Source organism: Salmo salar, chromosome ssa17, assembly GCF_905237065.1.
Source record: "Salmo salar chromosome ssa17, Ssal_v3.1, whole genome shotgun sequence".
NCBI lineage: Eukaryota > Metazoa > Chordata > Actinopteri > Salmoniformes > Salmonidae > Salmo > Salmo salar.
Window position 1 is genome coordinate 60359311 of NC_059458.1, and position 22328 is coordinate 60381638.

The following is a 22328-nucleotide window of genomic DNA, read 5'->3' on the forward strand; positions in this document are numbered from 1 at the left end:
GAGAGAGCATTAGGGTCCATACTAGTCATACAGTAAGCATTAGCTGTTTGATATTTCCATTAGAGAAGGAAATTAGGCTAAATCACAACCTTGAGCACAAAGAGACATCTTTGAAGTGTGCTTCTTTGTCTCTCTGGGTGAATATTAGCACACCACATGTATAATTCCTCCAATAACCCCTGAGAAAATGTGACACCTCGTTTCACTCTGAATTTGAAAGACATTATGCTCTCTTAAAAAAAGGAATCTTTAAAAGGATTTAACATTTCAGTCTAGGGGTGTTTCTATCAGAGGTGGTGCAGGCAGTGTGGAAAGGAGAATTATGTTGTGTCCACAGAGAGTTTTACAACCTTTCAGATATTGTTATAGGAGCTCTTCTATTGCAACATAAAAACATCCTTTATATCCACACCCATTTCAACATCCATGTCTGATCCATAGTGGGTTGGAATTAGATCGGCAAGTGGTTTCAGAGTGAAACATAGTGAAGGGGTGTAAAAATACAAGTTAGGGCATTTTTCAACAAACATTTGCATCAGCAGCAGAAACACATATCATTGTACCGTTGATGATATTATGTCAATCAATTCGACTGGGACTCGTGAAGTTTACAGTTCAGCACTGCCTCTTTTCAATTTCTGTTGGTGTAATGTAGCCACCTGGTGGATACAATCAGAGCTGCACTGAAGGTTATACCACAGAATTTCCAAACCATCGTGACTATACTATTGATTATCAATAACTAAATATTGGATGGGTCCATATCATTTTTTTTAATAATCTGATTTCGTAGAGAAACAAGATCCAAAGAGAAGCATACAATATGTATTTACCAACACACTGCATAAATAAATCCAATAAAATATGATTCCAACCAACGGAACGTGTTGTTGGCAAATTCTATCAAGTATATTCTATCCTTCAAGATGATTCTGGAAGGCGTAAGTTATAGCGGTGAACTTTTCCAAATAGTTTCGCTGAAATTTCTGACTCAACCTTTCAGCGAGTGTGCCGATTTTGTCAGTGGACAGTACACAAACGCATGCGCAAAAGGTGCTGCGCTGGTGTTCACTCGTGGAAACAGGCAAATGCATGGATATGTATATCACTGTAATTATGTGAATACACAATAATATATTCAATCAGTTAGTGTGTTAAATGCAATACAATTTTGCACTAGGTCTGATAGGTCATGAAAACACCCTGTTCTTCTATAATCATAACAGACATACTGCATGATGACATCACCATTACATTGTATTAGTCAAAGCTTTTATTTGAAACAATATAATGGTAACAAATGCACATAGAGAAAGCTTTTGTAGCTTTTGAGTAGAACAGCTTTTTACACGTGTAGCTACCAGGTATCATTTAGTGGGAGGGTGACACATCGACAAAACGGCCGCATGGCGGTCAGGGGAGGCAGTGCACTGTATGTTGGGAGGACGTGTAGCTCCGTGCTGGGACTGGTTCTTTTGCAGCCATTTTCTGTCCAACCAACGGCCGTTTTGAGAAGGTAACCAACCAGGGCTTCATTGCAGGTTTGTGCCTGGCTCCGGCCAATGATTGCTAACCAATTCCTCGTTAGCTCGAATGGAAATGTCCGTCTCTGACTAATTTCTATTTGTTGCGTTTAGGAGTTTGAGAGCAGGAAGTCTCGTAAAAATGATGAATTAGCTTCATGTCCCCCTGCCTCCGTTTTCAATACAAAGAACAGGCCGAAATGCGAACTTCCGATATGGAATTTCGTTGTGAACAGACAGGTTTTGCAATGAGACAACCAACGTGGCTACAGGATAACGTGAAATTGTACCCAGAATGCTTTCGTTGCAACAATAGTCGTTGATTAGTCGAAATAAAAATGTGTGAGGGTCAAATGGCTACCTAACTAAAGCCATTGCTTCCTTTGTCCAAATTTTATTTCGCACGAAACATTTGCTAGTTAACGCTAGCTTCCCATTTAGCAAACAACCGCTCATTTGGTCAGCGAAATTAACTAATTCGGTAGACATGCTAGCTAACCGTTTTCTAGCAACCTAACCTGGCGAACACTTAGCCAGCTAGCTAAACATTATTGTTTAGCGAACTAGCCAGTCAACAGTAAGTGCCTTCCAACAACTCAGCTATTTGAGTCAAACCATGTCGTCCTTTGTTCCAGATGGAAGAAGACCGTTCCACCACCGACGCCTCCCAGCTAACGTTGGGCATCTCTGGTGAATACATGTCAGGAGGATATGTACTCCAGTCTCAAGATGGTAAGAGACATCAGTTGATAAATTCAAGCCTAATTGGGGAACCAGGTGTGCGGATATCATGAATCGAATATCCCCCAATCAAAATCTACTGTAGTAATTTTTTTAACCATAATTTAACAAGGCAAGTGAGTCGAGAACAAATTGTTATTTACAATGACGGCCTACCAAAATGCAAAAGGCCTTCTGCGGGGACGGGGCTGGGATTAAAATAAAAAACAGGACAAAACACACATCACGACAATAGACACCACAACACTACACAGAGAGACCTAAGACAACAGCATAACATGGCAGCAACACAACATGGTACAAGTATTATTGGCCACAGACAACAGCACAAAGGGCAAGAAGGTAGAGACAATACATCACGCAATGCAGCCACAACTACATTATCACATTCTCTACATCTCAATGCAACAGTGTCAGTACCTAATGCCTATAATCAATTATCCATGTTTTCCACTTAATAATGTGTGTGATGAAGATGATGGAGAGGAGAGTCTGAACGACCATGATGATGGGGGCATGAAAGAGAACTTCCGGGAGCAGGACATCTACCTCCCCATCGCTAACGTGGCACGCATCATGAAGAACGGCATCCCACAGACCGGGAAGGTAACCATGGTGTGTGTGTGTGTGTGTGTGTGTGTGTGTGTGTGTGTGTGTGTGTGTGGTGTAGGCTGTGTGAGAGCAAGACTTGTGTCGTATTCATTAATGTACACCATAGTAAAACGTTTAACAGAAAACCAAAAGTTTCTTATTGGACAAGTTCAGATAGTCCCTCCCTGTTTCAGTCTGTTTTTTGTTCTTCTCCGTTTGGTGCCAAGTGAATACGACCCAGAAACATTCTCCTCATCTTATTCCTCTTTGTCCTAAATTGTGTGTGTGTGTGTGTGTGTGTGTGTGTGTCTCACAGATAGCGAAAGACGCCAAGGAGTGTGTGCAGGAGTGTGTGAGTGAGTTCATCAGCTTCATCACGTCGGAGGCCAGTGAGCGCTGCCACCAGGAGAAAAGAAAGACCATCAACGGAGAGGACATCCTGTTTGCTATGTCAACCCTGGGCTTCGACATGTACGTGGAGCCCCTCAAACTCTACCTGCAGAAGTTCAGAGAGGTGCGACTAAACACACTACTTCTGCTCTGGCAATTAGCACATCACATGCTATTTAATCTCTCACAATGTGTTGTTTCCTAGGCGATGAAGGGGGAGAAGGGAATCCCAGGTGTGTCGGTGGGAGAAGGCCTGGGGGAGGAGCTTACCGACGATAGCTTCAGTAAGTGGTTCAGAACAGGTCTCAGTTTTGTCATCTCATACTAAAGTAGAGGCTTTACAGTCATGCATACATATGTAAAATGTATGCGGGCATCAGTAAGTCGCTTTGGCTAAAAGCATAAGCTAAATGGCATATTATAGTCTTGTGCTGTGGACGGTTTTGTAATGTCCTCTTCCCTCTATTCCAGCGAATCAACTGCCAGCCGGAATAATAACAGCCGACGGCCAACAGCAGAACGTCATGGTGTACACCACCTCATATCAACAGGTAAGTGACATCATATCAACAGGTAAGTGACATTTGAACCAGAACTAGACCATTACGTCATATCCATGACCGTTCTCTCCATTCTCTCCACTGTTCCTGTAGATTCCTGGCGTGCAGCAGATCCAGTTCTCATGACGAGGCCTTGCTCCTGCTCTGACCGCGGCGGCCATCGACTGCACGGGTACAGGCCTGGTGACTAGGCTGAGCGTATGACCCCACCGTCAAAGGGTCAAAGGCAATCATCAGAAGGACAGGAGTTCTTGGAGGGGGGCTGTTATGGGTGGGAAGGGATGTATCAACCACCACAACCCTGTCATGTAAATGTACAAGTCTGTTCACTAAATGTACTACGTAGTCATGAGCTGCCACATGGTTTGGAGTACATCTTTCAACCAGTTTGGGATACCTTATTTTTAATGCTAATTGGACCACTTAGTTTGTTTTTGTACATTGATTGTTTTATGCAGGTTTGGGAGGTGGAATGGGACGGTTTTTTTTGCTCCCTCATTTTTGAACCATGAGGAGAGGTGTCTTTAATGTCAGCTCTTTTCTACGTGGACAAACTAATACCATGCGCTTTAATGTAATGTAAATCCTTTGAATAAAAATCCAAATGACCCAATACCTTCTGGTTGTCATCGACCTCTTTACACACATCTGAATGATTACACCATTTTTTTTTGCAGTGCTACTGTAATAAATGTAATTTACTGTCATTTAAGGCTCCCGAGTGGCGCAGCAGTCTAAGGCAATGCAACTCAGTCACTACAGTCCCCGGTTCGAATCCAGGCTGTATCACACCCGGCCGGGATTGGGAGTCACACAGGGCGGCGCACAATTGGCCCAGCGTCGCCGGGGTAGGCAGTCATTGTAAATAAGAATTTGTTCTTAACTGACTTGCCTAGTTAAATAAAGGCTAAATCATTATTTTTAAAATTTTATATATATAACCAGGGGTAAAAGTAGATTTGATTTATTCCTGGTACGGGATTTCAATCAATACTGTTTTAATCAATATGACAGTTAAAAATAATCAGTTACAGTTTAGCCATGTAAAGAGTTAACTGTTCCAGGAAGATAACCACAAACAGCATGATCATTACACAGGTGCACCTTGTGCTGGGGACAAAAGGCCACTAAAATTAGAAGTTTTGTGTCAACACAATGCCACAGATGTCTCAAGTGTTGAGGGAGTGTGCAAATTGGCATGCTGACTGCAGGAATGTCCACCAGAGCTGTTGGCAGATAATTTAATGTTAATTTCTCTACCATAATCTGCCTCCAATGTCGTTTTAAGGAATTTGGCAGGACGTCCAACCAGCCTCGCAACCGCAGAGCGTATAGTGTCGTGTGGGCGAGCGGATTTCTGAATTCAACGTTGTGAACAGAGTGCCCCATGGTGGCGGTGGGGTTATGGTATGGTCAGGCATAAGCTTAGGACAACAATGACATTTTATTGATGGCAATTTGAATGCACAGAGATACCGTGACGAGATCCTGAGGCCTATTGTCGTGCCATTCATCACCTCATGTTTCAGCATGATAATGCACAGCCCCATGTCATAAGGATCTGTACATAATTCCTGAAAGCTGAAAATGGCCCAGTTCTTCCATGGCCTGCATACTCACCAGACATCCATTGAGCATGTTTGGGATGCTCTGGATCAACGTACACAACAGTGTTCCAGTTCCAGCCAGGAACTTCACACAGCCATTGAAGAAGAGTGGCACAGCATTCCACAGGCCACAATCAACAGCCTCTGTGCGAATGAGATGTGTCACGCTGCATGAGGCAAATGGTGGTCACACCAGGCACTGACTGGTTTTCTGATCCACACCCCTACCTTTTTTTAAGGGATCTGTGACTAACGGATGTATATCTGTATTCCCAGTCATGTGAAATCCATAGATTAGGGCCTAAGGAATTTATTTAAATTGACGGATTTCCTTATATGAACTGTAACTCAGTAAAATCTTTGAAATTGTTGCATGTTGCATTTATATTTTGTTCAGTGCATATGTTAAACATTTTATACTTTCGTTATAGGATTTATAGGACTTTTATCTATGTTGAAATATCATGTCTCAATATTAGTTAATATTATCCCATAAGAAAATGGTGACAACTCTAAAGCTTAAACTATCAAGAGCTGATTTCAATAAATACTTCATGGTTTCATCTTTGGTCTCTGTCTAGATGTGGCCTACTCCAGCAGTCTCCTGTCTGAAGAGCAGTTCCTGTGCTCTATCTGTCTGGATGTGTTCACTGAGCCTGTCTCTATTCCATGTGGACACAACTTCTGTAAGGCCTGTATCAGAGGATACTGGGATACCAGTGACCTGTGCCAGTGTCCAATGTGTAAAAAAAACATTAGATAAGAGACCAGGTCTGTTTGTCAATACTTTCATTTCTGAGATGGCTGCTCAGTTCAGACAGACAGTTGAAGTTAAAACTACCAGCAGCCCACACCAATGCCCTGACATAATTGTAGAATTATCCTGTGACATCTGCACTGGGATGAAGCTCAAGGCCCTGAAGTCCTGTCTGGTGTGTCTGACCTCTTACTGTGAGACTCACCTGGAGCCTCATCAGAGAGTCCCAGCCTTAAAGAGACACAAGCTGATCAACCCTGTGGAGAACCTGGAAGACAGGATGTGTAAGAAGCACGAGAGACTCCTGGAGCGGTTCTGTAGGACTGACCAGACATGTCTTTGTGTCTTGTGCTTGAAAACAGACCACATGACTCATGACACTGTCCCTCTAGAGGAAGAGTATGGATAGAGGAAGGCTAAACTGAGGCAGAAGTGCAGCAGATGATCCAGGAGAGACTGCAGAAGGTTCAGGAGATCAAACATTCAGTAGATCTGAGTCAGAAAGATGCAGAGACGGAGATATCAGACAGTGTACAGGTCTTCACTTCTCTGGTGCGCTCCATTGAGAGAAGCCAGGCTGAGCTCATTGTGATTGAGGAGAAGCAGAAAGCAGCAGAGAGGCAGGCTGAAGGGATCATTAAAGAGCTGGAGCAGGAAATCATTGAGCTACAGAGGAGAAGCACTGAACTGGAGCAGCTCTCACACACTGAGGACCCCCTCCACCTCCTACAGAGCTGTCCATCCCTCTGCACCCCTCCATCCACCAAGGACTGGTCTGAGATCAGTGTTCACAGCGATCACAAGGTGAATGTTCAGGTGAAAACCATGTGGACTTTAGGAGCGGCCAGAGAGTCCATCAACAGGAAGGGGAACATCACAAAGAGCCCATTAAATGGATCCCGGTGCTGTGGTCCTGAGGGAGGAGAGTAAGTACTCAGCCTGTACCTTCCCCTGTGTCTCCTTATACCTGAGAGAGAATCCCCAGAAGGTGGGGGTGTTTGTGGATTATGAGGAGGGGCAGGTCTCCTTTTATGATGTGGAGGCCAGGTCTCATATCTACTCTTTCACTGGCTGCACCTTCACTGATAAACTATATCCATTCCTTGGCCCTGGCAATGATTAAGGTGAAAACTCTTCCCTTCTGTTCATCTCTCCTGTCAATCACCCAGACTGAGTTCTGAACTGAACTAAATGACCAGTACATTTAATAAATTAAGAATAATCATCATCTGTCGTCATACAGTACCAGGGAGAATATTTCACTGTAATGTAATTTCTGGTGGTGGTTGTTTGTGTCCCCCAGCATTGTAAGCTATAAGAAGATATACGATCTCTCCAGGCTCATAAGTTATGATTCATATCTGGAGTTACATTTCTGAGGAATTTCTGATAATGAGATAATATAAGCAACATTTTTGTTTTTTTAAGCTCATTTATTGTTTGCACTGTATATCTCTAATAACCTTTAATAAACTTGAATCCTGGATTTTGAATCATACAGTAGAAGTAAGAAATACTTGAGTCATTTTCATACACTATCCTAGTCATCCAGTGGAAGTGGTTTCAGTCCAAGCCTGTCTCGGTATTGGTCCATGTATGGCCGAGCTACCTCCCACACCTAGAGAAGGCCACGGGTGAGAAACATAAACAGAGAAGTTAATTTTTATCTGCCTCGTTATCAATTAGCTGGATTGGTTAAAAATATCATACTGAGATGGGGTGAGTCTCTTGCCTTTTCCTCCCTGAGGAGCGTGTGAGCAGCCTCGATGTCAGGACTCATTTGACGGTCATGATCCCAAGGCCTGATGGGAAATAAGAATAAACTGATGTGTTGTAGAACTCTCCCCACACCTTTCCAGAACAACAACATTGGGCAGTCCTCAAATCAGAGATTCACATTCTCATGGTTCGTACCTGACAACAGTACGCACTAGCTCATGGACTTTCTCCAGAGGGGTAGTGGACTTGAGCGGGCGGAGAAACTCCAGGGCTTGACAGGCAGCGAGCAGCTCTATGGCCAGAACTGAAAAGCAGCAATGCCTTTTTATTTTCATGGTTAACTCTGTATGCATGATATTTGATGGGACGAGCATATCACACACTAATGCCATGTGACTTTACTATAGGAGTTACCTTGCTCTACGTGTTCCACCACCCTCAGGGCCTTTCTAGCGGCCCAGCCCCCCATGGAGACGTGGTCTTCAGTGGCTGCGCTGGTGGACAGGGAGTCCACGGAGGACGGGTGGCACAACGCCTTGCTCTCAGATACTGCAGGGGAGCAGAGACAGACACACACACTAATGTTTTCTGTGTGAACACACACACACACACACACACACACACACACACACACACACACACACACACACACACACACACACACACACACACACACACACACACAAAGAGACCTACCAAGGGCGGCAGCAGTGCAGTGTGCAATCATGAAGCCAGAGTTGAGGCCTCCGTCTTGGACCAGGAAGGCAGGCAACTCACTGAGGGAGGGGTTGACCAGCCTCTCTGTCCTCCTCTCACTCATACTGGCCAGCTCATGGACCCCAATGGCCAGGTAGTCTAGAGCCTGGGGGAGAGAGAGGGTTAGCCTTGTCCCAGATCAGTTTGTGCTGCCTTGCTAACTCCTGTGATCATTGGTAAGGCAGTGCAAGTATATCTTTGACCAGTCTAGGAAAGAGGGGGAACAGTACTGAAGGAACCAAGGAGTTTATTGTATGGAGTGAATCTATTTGTCTGTGACTCTACCTTGGCTGGGTATTCTCCATGGAAATTACCCCCAGAGATAGTCTCACCTCGCTCTGCAAAAACCAGCTGGAGGAGAGTTAAGGTTTCATATATGGGACAACATTATGAGTCTCTAATATAAACTGTAAACAGGAAACCAAAGCCCATATGGCTCCTCCTTGTGGTGAACTTATATAAACACAGGAGGGGACTAAAAGGAGATCAAAGAAAGACATGATGTCTTCAAGTAAATATAACACTGTAACTCAGTGGGAGGATACAGGGTTGTCAGTGGCACTGTTGAGCTCAGTGGAGAGGATGCTCTTAACAAAGGCTATGGTGTCGTTAGCCACCCCATGAACCTACAAGAGAGGAGAGAGACACAAATAAACACTGGTACTAGGGTTAGTTCACTCCAGCCCCTCACTGCAGGGGTACAAAGAGTTGTAACACACACACATGCACACACATGCACACACACACACTCTACCTGTGGGATACAGCGGAGGGTGTATGCATCCTGGACACGGTCACATGTCCTATGACTATCTACAGGAAAACACAACAAAGGAAGTCAGAGACAGGAAATGACCAACTAGCACTGTTAAGGTTCCCACCAAAGGAGTAAACGTCTTCATTTGGACACAAAATCATAAGAATAATTGAGTGTGTGTGTTTCGCCTGCCTGACTTTACCAGAGATCTGGGAGGGGAAGATGTCCGAGTGGAGTAGAGAGCGGAGTCTCAGAGCCACCTCTATCTGACCAGGGTGTGGCCTCACTGCATGGACGTCTGGAAGGGCAGAACAAATCAGTACACAATGGAATGGAACAGCTAACTTCTTATAGCTTTATCAAAGCTCCAACAGTGAATTCACTATGTGTGTGAATTCACTATATGTGTGTGTGTGTGTGTGTGTGTGTGTGTGTGTGTGTGTGTGTGTGTGTGACCGCTGTGGAAGGCCTTAGTGGTGCCCCTCAGGGCCTCCAGGCTGAGGGCAGCGATGATGTCAGCCTGCCTGGCCACGCCCACAGCTCGCTCCACTGCCTCTGCCGCCAGAGATGACATCATCTGAGTCCCGTTGATCAGACCGATGCCCTGCACGTTAAAACACTTATCCTTACTTGATCCTCAAAGACATCACTATCTACTGTGATTATATCCCAGATATGATATCATCTAACCCCAGCTATCAATAATCAGTATACAAGACTACTTAATCAATGCCTGATAGAAAATCCAACAAATAGTAAAAACAAGAGTTCCTATTACTACAGCTCTAGCACTGTACCTCTTTAGGCTTCAGTACCAAAGGTGTGAGTCCATGACATTCCAGTACCTGGAAGGGAGGAAAGAAAGAATAAATGAGAGGAGAAAGAAAGACGAAGAAAACGAGTTAGGGGCCTTAATGTATACATTTTATCTCAGTCAGTCATCTAACAAAAACACATTGGTTCTCTGAGGTGTGTCTTTGGGTTGAGAGAGAGAGGCATTGTGGTTAACCCAACTGTTTTGGCATGGTCCCAGCCGCGTTGAGGCGACCACATCCTGCCCTCTCCCATAAGGCCCAGGGTGAGGTGGGCCAGGGGGGCCAGGTCTCCACTAGCCCCTACCGTTCCCTTCTCTGGCACCCACGACAGGCAGGAGGCTGGGGGATTAGAGAGAGAGAGATCTGTCACACACACACACAGACACACACAAGCACAATGTACCTGGACAGGACATGCATACACACAATCACACATGTACACATCCACAAACACACCCACAGAGTTCACGGTTGCTATAAGTCAAACTGTTGAATCAGAATTTCAATGAATGTTGTTACTGTAGACTGGGTTTACCATTGAAGGCTTTGACCATAGCCTGGATCGTTTCCATGGAGACGCCACTGTAGCCTTTGGCCAGAACGTTGATCCTCAGAGCCAGTAGCATACGGGTCCTCTCTACACTTAATGGAGGGCCCACTCCTACACACACACACACACACACACACACACACACACACACACACACACACACACACACACATACATACATACATACACACATCGAAAAGTATTTCAAGGACAGGCCAGATCTGTCCCTTGGATATAAAGGTATTATAATGACATATACTGGGTTTATGTAAGCATGGTAACCCACCAGCACTATGAGATCGAATCAGATTCGCCTGTAGTTCCCTGAAGACAAAAACCCAAAACACACACACGCACACGCACACACACACACACACACACACACACACACACACACACACACACACACACAGTGATGAAATTATTCTGACAGTTAGCGATTGACAAACAGATCTAGTTCACAATGTTTATTCAAATGGGAAAAGACTAGTTCTTCCCAGCTAGTTAATAAACAACTTACATGAGTTTATCCTTCGGAATGAGCGTATGGGCAAATTTCCCAAACCCTGTGTTGACGCCATAGACAACTACAGGGAAAGAACACACAGATATACATAAAGAGACATATAAACACATGTAGAATCACACATTCTATTAATCTATATAATCTATTAATATATATCTATATATTCTATTAATCTATAGCTATATATTCTATTAATCTATACATACCTCGGTTTTCTTTTATGATGGTTTCTATCACTTCTCTGGCTTCATTGACTTTCCCTTCAGCCTCGTAGGTCAGCTGGGTGCCAAAACAGAGGAGTTCAAACGTTAACCGACAGTAGTCGGCCAGCACGGCTGATAACGGTCTGATTGGACTATGATGAAGCATGGTCTTCTTTAATCATACCTTGATGTTGAACAGGCCTTTCCCCAAACGGACCAGATCAGCTGTGTTCAGACTGTTCCCATCCAGAGAGAGGTACTGGAACGCAACAAGACACACACACAGACAACGTCAATGACAGGCATACAGACAGAGACACAGCAATGTAGTCAGCTGATATACAGGGTTACATTGTGGGAAACGTGTCAAATTCGATTTGCTTTTCCATTACAATTTTGACTATTTAATTATGTTCCTCCATCAAGTCTCCCATCCTTTTCTCCCCACACCCTTATTTATGCCAATTAATAGAATATTGTTCAAGCAGAGTATAATAACAGAATGCAGATACTCACCTTTTTGGGATCTAGACACTGGCGTTTCCCAATGGCAGTTTCTTCCTTACCAGCGTTGATAAAGTCGTTGTGCTCCTGCACATCCATTAGGAGAGAGAGAACAACTGTCAGAGAGAAAGAGAGAGAGAGGGATACAATCAGAGAGTGGTAAAGACAGGTAGCAACCTGTGACAATGACAGAGACAATTCTTTATAAAGCCAGGGGAAAGGATCATTTTCATTCATTAACTGGTCTACCCACCACGGGGCTGGTTGCAACACAGTTAGGCTTGTGCCTGGTCATTACTCTACGTCCGATTAAACATGTAATACCAACTTTTTGTTATGTGTAACTGGTGCAACCACCCCCTGTACATTAACAGTTCTGTCTCACATTATGTCCCTGTCTTGTTCCCCAGTCAGTGTACACCAATGTTTAGCGGAGAAGTGGAACGACAATAAAAATGTCACGCCAGCTCCCCCTCCCCTCCCTGGCGCTCGACGGCGCCAGGCTCCCCAGCGTTACGCACTCCTGCCACCATCATTACGCACTGCTGCATTCCCCCGTCACGCCCATCAGTAATTATTGGAATCACCTGGACTCAATCACCTGTGTCATTACCCTATATCTGTCTGTTCCCAAGCTCTGTTCCTTGCTTCAGGATTAATGTTTGTATGTCGTGTTCCTTATTAAACATTGACTCCCCGTACCTGCTTCTCTACTCCAGCGTCCATCCTTACAGAATCCTGAAGCCATCAAACGAAGCATCGGGGAGTGCTGGCTTTCCGCTTGGTGGTGACGCCGATAGAACCAGGGATGCCTAAGCCAGCTCGTCCACCTTCCATGCCCTAGCTGCCTCGAGGGTTTTCTTGTCCCGGTTGGCTCGGCAGGCGCCCATCCCACGTCAGGCCTCAGCCGGATCGCCAGGGTTTTACGCCTCCCGGCTTGCCAGGCGTCTGCGCTTCATCAGGCTCCCATGTTCCAGCAGGATCCTCGGGGGGGGTAGGGGGTACTTTCACCGCTGCTCCCCCTTCCTGGCGCTCGACGGCTCCAGGCTCCCCATCATTACGCACACCTGCCACCATCATTACACCTGCCTTCCCCCCCGTCACGCACATCAGCAATTATTGGACTCACCTGGACTCAATCACCTGTGTCATTACCTCCCCTATATCTGTCTGTTCCCTGCTTCAGGATTCATGTTCATATGTGGTTGTGTTACCCGTGTGCTAACGCTGTTCCTGTCTTGTTCCTTATTAAACGTTGACTCCCCGTACCTGCTTCTCTACTCCAGCTTCGGTCCTTACAAACACACAATATCAAACTAAAGTGTGAAGGCTTATTCAACTTTTTTTTAGCATGAGTCCTTTACCACTCCTTGGTTAGCCAGCATCTGCCTCCTCAGGTGATGCTGTAGATGAATCAGTTCCCTCTTTATGCTGCATCTTATTGATGAAACATTATTCATGGAAAAAGGTCAGCTTCACAGTCAAGTTCCAGCCAAAGCCTATACAACCCTCATTCTAGGCTTGTGCAATTATAGATCTATTATACCCAGCCACCAAGCAGATTGTGTACAGTAAAGGAAGGGAATTGTCATTTGGAATGTGACCCACCAAGCTAGTTGTAACAGTCATGAGCCATAGCAGTCTGATATGATAAATCTGATTATTTCAAGTGTTGGATAATCATTTGTGCAAATGGTCAATGTGGACCATGCAAAAACACAGATCTGTCTGTAAAGACAGACAGGTAGATTGTAGTGTACTTGTTTGTACTGGAACTACAGATGTAACGGAGTAAGCAGCTGATTTGTCATGTGTCTATAGAAATAGGGTGGAGCTGTGTTGAACAGTAATGAAACATGTGGGCTGATTCAGTTGTCAGCAACTGGGTGTCTGACTTTCTGTTAAAATCCGTTTCTGAGAAAGCAACGAAGGAGCGCAACTTTGGCAGTTTTGGACATTTCAAATAGATTAGAACAGCGTGTTTAAGGCACTTGAACACTTGCAGCCCACACTTGGGTCAAAGCCTAATAAAAGGAGATGTATCAGAGAAATCTCTCATCTTGGGGTTGACCATAACAGCCATTGATCAGTGTCAGAAGAAACAGCAGATATGGCTGGACTGCGGATTGTGGTAACCGTGACTCCAGACATGCCCATGGGATGGTATGTATGGGATGGTATCTATAGGATGGTATCCATGGGATCAATCAATCAAATGTATTTATAAAGCCCATCTTATATCAGCTGATGTCACAAAGTGCTGTACAGAAACCCAGCCTAAAACCCCAAACAGCAAGCAATGCAGGTGTAGAAGCACGGTGGCTAGGAAAAACTCCCTAGAAAGGCCGGAACCTAGGAAGAAACCTAGAGAGGAACCAGGCTATGAGGGGTGGCCAGTCCTCTTCTGGCTGTGCCGGGTGGATATTATAACAGAACATGGTCAAGATGTTAAAATGTTCATAAATGACCAGCATGGTCAAATAATAATAATCATAGTAGTTGTCGAGGGTGCAACAAGCACGTCCGGTGAACAGGTCAGGGTTCCATAGCCGCAGGCAGAACAGTTGAAACTGGAGCAGCAGCATGGCCAGGTGGACTGGGGACAGCAAGGAGTCATCATGCCAGGTAGTCCTGAGGCATGGTCCTAGGGCTCAGGTCCTCCGAGAGAAAGAAAGAAAGAGAGAAAGAGAGAATTAGAGAGAGCATATTTAAATTCACACAGGACACCGGATAAGACAAGATAAATATTCCAGATGTAACGGACTGACCCTAGCCCCCCGACACATAAACTACTGCAGCATAAATACTGGAGGCTGAGACAGGAGGGATCAGAAGACACTGTGGCCCCATCCGATGATACCCCCGGACAGGGCCAAACAGGCAGGATATAACCCCACCCACTTTGCGAAAGCACAGCCCCTACACCACTAGAGGGATGTCTCCAACCACCAACTTACCGTCCTAAGACGAGGCCGAGTATAGCCCACAAAATCTCCGCCACGGCACAACCCAAGGGGGGGCGCCAACCCAGACAGGAAGACCACGTCAGTGACTCAACCCACTCAAGTGACGCACCCCTCCCATGGACGGCATGGAAGAACACCAGTAAGCCAGTGACTCAGCCCCTGTAATAGGGTTAGAGGCAGAGAATCCCAGTGGAGAGAGGGGAACCGGCAAGGCAGAGACAGCAAGGGCGGTTTGTTGCTCCAGCCTTTCTGTTCACCTTCACACTCCTGGGCCAGACTATACTTAATCATAGGACCTACTGAAGAGATAAGTCTTCAGTAAAGACTTAAAGGTTGAGACTGAGTCTGTCTCTCTCACATGGGTAGGCAGACCATTCCATAAAAATGGAGCTCTATAGGAGAAAGCCCTACCTCCAGCCGTTTGCTTAGAAATTCTAGGGACAATTAGGAGGCCTGCGTCTTGTGACCGTAGCGTACGTGTAGGTATGTACGGCAGGACCAAATCAGAAAGATAGGTAGGAGCAAGCCCATGTAATGCTTTGTAGGTTAGCAGTAAAACCTTGAAATCAGCCCTTGCCTTAACAGGAAGCCAGTGTAGGGAGGCTAGCACTGGAGTAATATGATCACATTTTTTGGTTCTAGTCAGGATTCTAGCAGCCGTATTTAGCACTAACTGAAGTTTGTTTAGTGCTTTATCCGGGTAGCCGGAAAGTAGAGCATTGCAGTAGTCCAGCCTAGAAGTAACAAAAGCATCGATTAATTTTTCTGCATAATTTTTGGACAGAAAGTTTCTGATTTTTGCAATGTTACGTAGATGGAAAAAAGCTGTCCTTGAAACAGTCTTGATATGTTCTTCAAAAGAGAGATCAGGGTCCAGAGTAACGCCGAGGTCCTTCACAGTTTTATTTGAGACGACTGTACAACCATCCAGATTAATTGTCAGATTCAACAGAAGATCTCTTTGTTTCTTGGGACCTAGAACAAGCATCTCTGTTTTGTCCGAGTTTAAAAGTAGAACGTTTGCAGCCATCCACTTCTTTATGTCTGAAACACAGGCTTCTAGCGAGGGCAGTTTTGGGGCTTCACCATGTTTCATTGAAATGTACAGCTGTGTGTCGTCCGCATAGCAGTGAAATTTAACATTATGTTTTCGAATGACATCCCCAAGAGGTAAAATATATAGTGAAAACAATAGTGGTCCTAAAACGGAACCTTGAGGAACACCGAAATGTACAATTGATTTGTCAGAGGACAAACCATTCACAGAGACAAACTGATATCTTTCCGACAGATAAGATCTAAACCAGGCCAGAACTTGTCCATGTAGACCAATTTGGGTTTCCAATCTCTCCAAAAGAATGTGGTGGTCGATGGTATCAAAAGCAGCACTAAGATCTAGGAGCACGAGGACAGATGCAGAGCCTCGGTCTGACGTCATTAAAAGGTCATTTACCACCTTCACAAGTGCAGTCTCAGTGCTATGATGGGGTCTAAACCCAGACTGAAGCGTTTCGTATACATTGTTTGTCTTCAGGAAGGCAGTGAGTTGCTGCGCAACAGCTTTTTCTAAAATGTTTGAGAGGAATGGAAGATTCGATATAGGCCGATAGTTTTTTATAATTTCTGGGTCAAGAGAGGCTTTTTCAAGAGAGGCTTTATTACTGCCACTTTTAGTGAGCTTGGTACACATCCGGTGGATAGAGAGCCGTTTATTATGTTCAACATAGGAGGGCCGAGCACAGGAAGCAGCTCTTTCAGTAGTTTAGTTGGAATAGGGTCCAGTATGCAGCTTGAGGGTTTAGAGGCCATGATTATTTTCATCATTGTGTCAAGAGATATAGTACTAAAACACTTTAGTATCTCCCTTGATCCTAGGTCCTGGCAGAGTTGTGCAGACTCAGGACAATGGAACTTTGGAGGAATACGCAGATTTAAAGAGGAGTCCGTAATTTGCTTTCTAATGATCATGATCTTTTCCTCAAAGAAGTTCATAAATGTATTACTGCTGAAGTGAAAGCCATCCTCCATTTGCGAATGCTGTTTTTTAGTTAGCTTTGCGACAGTATCAAAAATAAATTTCGGATTGTTCTTATTTTCCTCAATTAAGTTGGAAAAATAGGATGATCGAGCAGCAGTGAGGGCTCTTCGGTATTGTCTTTCCAAGCTAGTCGGAAGACTTCCAGTTTGGTGTGGCGCCATTTCCGTTCCAATTTTCTGGAAGCTTGCTTCAGAGCTCGTGTATTTTCTGTATACCAGGGAGCTAGTTTCTTATGACAGATGTTTTTAGTTTTTAGGGGTGCAACTGCATCTAGAGTATTGCGCAAGGTTAAATTGAGTTCCTCGGTTAGGTGGTTAACTGATTTTTGTCCTCTCACTTATCCTTACACACACACAGTCAATAAATGATTCTGACAGTTAGCGATTGACAAACAGATCTAGTTCACAATGTTTATTCAAATGGGAAAAGACTAGTTCTTCCCAGCTAGTTAATAAACAACTTACATGAGTTTATCCTTCGGAATGAGCGTATGGGCAAATTTCCCAAACCCTGTGTTGACGCCATAGACAACTACAGGGAAAGAACACACAGATATACATAAAGAGACATATAAACACATGTAGAATCACACATTCTATTAATCTATATAATCTATTAATATATATCTATATATTCTATTAATCTATAGCTATATATTCTATTAATCTATACATACCTCGGTTTTCTTTTATGATGGTTTCTATCACTTCTCTGGCTTCATTGACTTTCCCTTCAGCCTCGTAGGTCAGCTGGGTGCCAAAACAGAGGAGTTCAAACGTTAACCGACAGTAGTCGGCCAGCACGGCTGATAACGGTCTGATTGGACTATGATGAAGCATGGTCTTCTTTAATCATACCTTGATGTTGAACAGGCCTTTCCCCAAACGGACCAGATCAGCTGTGTTCAGACTGTTCCCATCCAGAGAGAGGTACTGGAACGCAACAAGACACACACACAGACAACGTCAATGACTGTCACGGGCTGGCTCGAGGAACAGGAGAGGTAGAGTCAGGCGCAGGAGACAGAGAGAGTTCGTGACCACACTTCTTTATTGGAAGCACTGTACTCCGCCCGCTCGATGTCCGCGTCCACCTCCCAGACCACCGGTGCCACCAGGCAGGAGGCTGGAAGTATGGGCGTGGGATCGGTGGACCGTTCCTCGGCGTCATGGAGACGAGACAGTGCGTCGGCCTTAGTGTTCCGGGAACCTGGGATATACGAGATGTTAAACCGAAATCTCGTAAAGAACATCGCCCACCTGGCTTGACGCGGGTTCAGTCTCCTCGCCACCCTGATGTACTCCAGATTGCGGTGGTCAGTCCAGATGAGAAAAGGGTGACGTGCCCCCTCAAGCCAATGTCTCCACACCTTCAGGGCTCTGACCACAGCCAACAGCTCCCTGTCCCCCACATCATAGTTACACTCCGCTGTTTGAATGTTAAATGACGAGACAGAGGCATTGATGCGAGTAACCAGTCTTGTTCAGTATATTGCAATACATCCGGGGATATTTCAAGCACACCGGTAAAAACACTGGAGTTGCAGTAATTAACATTTACCAACAGATGGCATCACTGTGCCATCTTACACCCATAACATCTTTCCTTTTATAAAATAGGACAGGAGCTGTCAATTCACTAACAAAACAAACCTAGTAATAATTTCCAACATGAACAGTTTAGTATTTTTATTTTATTTTTATTTTTATTTTTTTCAGGTAACAACTTAACACATTTTGATACTCTCTTCACTTTTATCTCTGTCTGTCAACAATCCCTAATGGGAAACCTACAGATTAAGTATTTTTGGTGGCTGGGACAGACGCCCACAGCGTGAAAAGACAGGGGGCTTGTCTGCGAGGACTGCGGGTCCCCGCACAGGCGTATCACCTGACTGTCTAAGGGGAGTATTGATGGGCGTGGGAGCGGCCGACCTGTGATCCCTTGGCTCTTCGCCCAGTGCCTCAGGCCCCATGTGACTTGCTGGGGTTCTGTCTTTTGTCATGCGACCCCTTTGACCATCAGGGTTCTGAGTAGGTGCTGGCTCAGCAATCCGAAGGTCAACCCTGTTACGACGGTACCGTGATCCATTCACCTCGACCAAGTAGGAGCGTGGTGCCACTTTCTGTACACAGGATCCGAGTCTCCAGAGGCCAGTCCGGTCCCCTGGTAGTGGCTTCATCCGCACCGTTTCACCCACCCTGAGCTCAGGTAAGTCTTTTGCTGATTTGTCATAGATGAACTTGGAGACCTGTCTTCTGTGACGTAACTTCACCAGCACGTCTGTCACCACACATGGCTCCAGGAGAGTGCTGGCTACTGGCAGAGCTGCTTTTAAGCGCCGTGCCATGAGGCGCTGGGCCGGGCTGCTATCCATGCCTTCTGTCGGGGTATTGCGCCACTGCAGGATTGCTTTCCAGGCATCTTTGCCCTCTCGCAGAGCTTTTTTGCAGAGGTTCTTTGCGATTTTGACTGCGGACTCCGCCTTCCCATTAGCTTTTGGGTGTCGTGGTGATGAAGTGACGTGCTCGAATTCCCAATCTGCAGCAAATTTTCGGAACTCAACTCCGGAGAATTGGGGTCCATTGTCTGAAATTACCCTATCTGGCTGGCCATAGCGGGCAAACTGAGCCTTACAGCGTTTGATTGTTGTCTCTGCTGAGAGGTCGGGGAGGAGGTCAATCTCCCAGAAGTCTGAGCAATGATCGACTACCAGCAGAAAGTCTTTGCCACTGTGCTGGAAGAGATCTAGACTTACTATCTGCCAGGGGCGCATCGGTAGCTCGTGGGACATCATCGTCTCTCTCTGTTGCTCAGTGGCATATTCATTGCAGATTGTGCATTTACTGACATAGTCTTTGATTTCACTCTGCATTCCTGGCCAATACAGTGTGTCACGTGCTTGTCTGTAACAGGCCTCACCTCCTATGTGACTTGAGTGCACACGCGCCAACATCTCAGGGCGCAGAGAGCGGGGAATAACGACTCTCTGACCCTTGAATATTACTCCGTTTTGAACACTGAGCTCCTCTTTGACTGGCCAATAATCTCTGACGGCTAAAGCAGTTTCTTCCTTGCAGTCGGGCCAGCCCATCAGAATCACAGACCTCAATGCCTGGAGTTGCTCGTCCCTGTCTGTGTGCTGTCTGATTTGTATAAGGCGCTGGTCCGTGACATTGAGGTAGGTAGCCTGGTTGATGTGTTCAACATCCACTTGCTCTGTTTGTAAGCTGCACACTGCGTGTCGTTCATGCATGGAGCGTGTGTGAGTGCCTGATGCAGTAGCCCTGCTGAGCGTGTCACTCACATACATCTCTGGCCCTGGCTTATACACCACCTTGAGGTTTTAGTTTTGTAGGGCCAGTAGCATGCTCTGCAGTCGTTTCGGGGCATTCAGGAGAGGCTTGCTGAATATAGCAATAAGGGGCTTGTGATCTGTCTCTGCGGTAATATTGTCGCGCCTGTACAGATAGTGGTGGAAGCGTTGGCATGCAAACACAATGCTGAGGCACTCCTTCTCTATCTGGGCATAGTTCTGCTCTGTTGGGGTGAGTGCCCTAGAGGCGAATGCCACAGGCTGGCCCTCCTGCATGAGGCAACAGCCAAGTCCATACTGGCTTGAGTCACTCTGAATCGTGACAGATTTTGACACATCGTAGTATCGCAGTACAGGTGTCTGGGTGACCAGTTGTTTTATTTCCCTCACCGCTGCGTCATGTTTTGGGAGCCAATGCCAGATGGTTTCCTTGTCCATGAGCCTCCTTAGTGGCTCACACACTTCAGAGAGCCGCGGTAGGAACTTGGCCAGGTAGGTGACGAATCCGACGAAGCGCTGCACTTCCTTCACGTCAGATGGGTGGGGCATTTCCAAGACAGCCTTCACTTTTTCAGGATCCGCCTTCAATCCAGTGGAGGACAAGATGTGCCCATGAAAGCGGACCTCTGGCACTTTAAACTGAAGCTTTTTTATGCTTAGCCTTAGCTTGACCTGTCTGCATCTGACCATCAGGGCCAGCAGCTTGGCGTCATGGTCACATTCTGCCTCCTCATCACTGTCCCCACAGCCCACTACGAGGATATCATCTGCTATGGGTTCCACGCCACTGAGTCCCATCAACAGCTCATGCTGTTTCCGCTGATACACCTCTGGAGCCACGGAGACACCAAACGGGAGCGTCAACCACCTCTTCCTGCCCCAGGGTGTCCAAAAGGTGGTCATGTAGCTGCTGGGCTCGTCGAGCTTGCACTGCAGGAAGGCATCTCTGGCGTCCACGAGCGTGAAGACTCTGGCCTTTGGGAGCTTGTAAAGAACATCCTCCAACGTGGGCATAATGTAATGTGAGCGTCTCAGAGCCCGGTTGAGGTGTTTAAGATCAATGCATATCCGTAGCTTGTCTGGTTTCTTGACGATGACCATATTACTTATCCAGTCTGTAGGCTCGGTGACGGATATCATGTGGCCATCTGCTTCGTATTTGTCAAGCTGAGCCTTTGTAGCTGCTTTCATGGCCACTGGTACATTGCGGGGTGCACACTGGACAGGCTGGATTGCTGCGTCCAACTCAAAGTGGACTTTGAACTGACTCGACCGGTGCATTGAAGACATCATGGTATTTGCTTAGGAGGGTCTCCTTGCTCAGGGGCCCAGCCTGGACATTGTCTATAATGTTAAGATCAGCTGGGATGGTGAAGTTAATAAGTCCAAGGCGCTCGCATGTAGAACCTGACAGTAATGGCTGTTGACTAGCCTCAACAATTTCAAACTCATGGGTGTGTTTCTGGCCACGTAAAACACACTCTGTCACAAACAGGCCTAAAGAGGTCATGAACTGTCCTGAATACAGTTTCAGCTTGGTGCTACTCTGTGTGAGTTTGTCTCTGGGCGCGAGCCTCCTTTTGTCTTTAAGGCTCATAACGTTACATGTGGCCCCTGAATCTAGCTGGCATTGCTGTGGTTTATTATTAAGTAGCAAAGTGACAAACCACTTTTGTCCTTTTGCTCTCACTGCCCCTATGCACTCGCTAGCATATACATCCTCTGCGCTGTTGTTCCCTTCATCTGTGTTTGTTTCAATGGAGTGCACTTTACCCTCCTTTCTCTTGCTTTTCATGCAGACCCTTGCGAAGTGATTAGCTGTACCACAGGATTTGCATATTTTTCCATAGGCTGGGCAGTATTCTTTTCCTCGTCCATGAGAAATGCCACAATATCTGCACGTATTGGGGTTGTCTGCTGCAGAGTTGGCTGTAGTATTAGCATTAGCTGTGGCAAAGGGGAATTTCTTTACTGGCTGCCTGAATGTAGCATTGACATTGTCCATATGT

The 22328-nt window shown here is 45.7% G+C and overlaps 2 protein-coding genes and 1 pseudogene across 5 annotated transcripts; 2 read left to right on the plus strand and 1 right to left on the minus strand.

Annotated features, from left to right (window-relative positions):
* The first annotated feature begins 1309 nt into the window (after window positions 1–1309).
* On the plus strand, window positions 1310–4420 carry LOC106576223 (nuclear transcription factor Y subunit beta). Of its 2 annotated transcripts, none has more exons than XM_014153263.2 (7): window positions 1310–1541; window positions 2159–2255; window positions 2740–2870; window positions 3172–3369; window positions 3451–3529; window positions 3717–3796; window positions 3899–4420. In XM_014153263.2, the coding sequence occupies exons 2-7, from the start codon at window positions 2159–2161 to the stop codon at window positions 3929–3931; spliced, it is 618 nt and encodes a 205-aa protein (XP_014008738.1). In that variant the 5' UTR covers window positions 1310–1541; the 3' UTR covers window positions 3932–4420. The 2 variants fall into 2 exon arrangements, with proteins under 2 accessions (XP_014008738.1, XP_014008739.1); XM_014153264.2 differs by having other exon boundaries at window positions 1380–1516.
* A 1539-nt stretch (window positions 4421–5959) lies between these two features.
* Window positions 5960–7536, plus strand: LOC106576250 (E3 ubiquitin-protein ligase TRIM47-like; annotated as a pseudogene).
* Window positions 7537–7581: 45 nt separating this feature from the next.
* Window positions 7582–12995, minus strand: LOC106576224 (histidine ammonia-lyase). Of its 3 annotated transcripts, none has more exons than XM_045699869.1 (19): window positions 12702–12995; window positions 12012–12115; window positions 11680–11754; window positions 11499–11571; window positions 11287–11353; window positions 11053–11090; window positions 10752–10877; window positions 10416–10555; window positions 10199–10246; window positions 9926–10005; window positions 9604–9699; window positions 9399–9453; window positions 9190–9270; window positions 8930–8995; window positions 8585–8750; window positions 8303–8437; window positions 8084–8192; window positions 7902–7971; window positions 7582–7787 (listed from the first exon to the last, which is right to left on the minus strand). In XM_045699869.1, the coding sequence occupies exons 1-19, from the start codon at window positions 12757–12759 to the stop codon at window positions 7710–7712; spliced, it is 1665 nt and encodes a 554-aa protein (XP_045555825.1). In that variant the 5' UTR covers window positions 12760–12995; the 3' UTR covers window positions 7582–7709. The 3 variants fall into 3 exon arrangements, with proteins under 3 accessions (XP_045555825.1, XP_014008740.2, XP_045555826.1); XM_014153265.2 differs by having other exon boundaries at window positions 9399–9457; window positions 9858–10005; XM_045699870.1 differs by lacking the exon at window positions 12702–12995 and adding an exon at window positions 12253–12375 and having other exon boundaries at window positions 9399–9457; window positions 9858–10005.
* Window positions 12996–22328: the final 9333 nt, after the last annotated feature.

Excerpts from the sequence above, each read along its gene's own strand:
- LOC106576223 (XM_014153263.2), top strand. The coding sequence starts at position 2,159 with ATGGAAGAAGACCGTTCCACCACCGACGCCTCCCAGCTAACGTTGGGC. Across the intron at positions 2,256-2,739 it reads TGTACTCCAGTCTCAAGATG|ATGATGGAGAGGAGAGTCTG; the intron begins GTAAGAGACATC and ends TGTGTGATGAAG. Across the intron at positions 3,530-3,716 it reads GCTTACCGACGATAGCTTCA|CGAATCAACTGCCAGCCGGA; the intron begins GTAAGTGGTTCA and ends CCTCTATTCCAG.
- LOC106576224 (XM_014153265.2), bottom strand. The coding sequence starts at position 12,759 with ATGCTTCGTTTGATGGCTTCAGGATTCTGTAAGGATGGACGCTGGAGT. Across the intron at positions 10,247-10,415 it reads GCTGGGACCATGCCAAAACA|GTACTGGAATGTCATGGACT; the intron begins GTTGGGTTAACC and ends CCTCCCTTCCAG. Across the intron at positions 8,751-8,929 it reads ATGGAGAATACCCAGCCAAG|GCTCTAGACTACCTGGCCAT; the intron begins GTAGAGTCACAG and ends TCTCTCCCCCAG.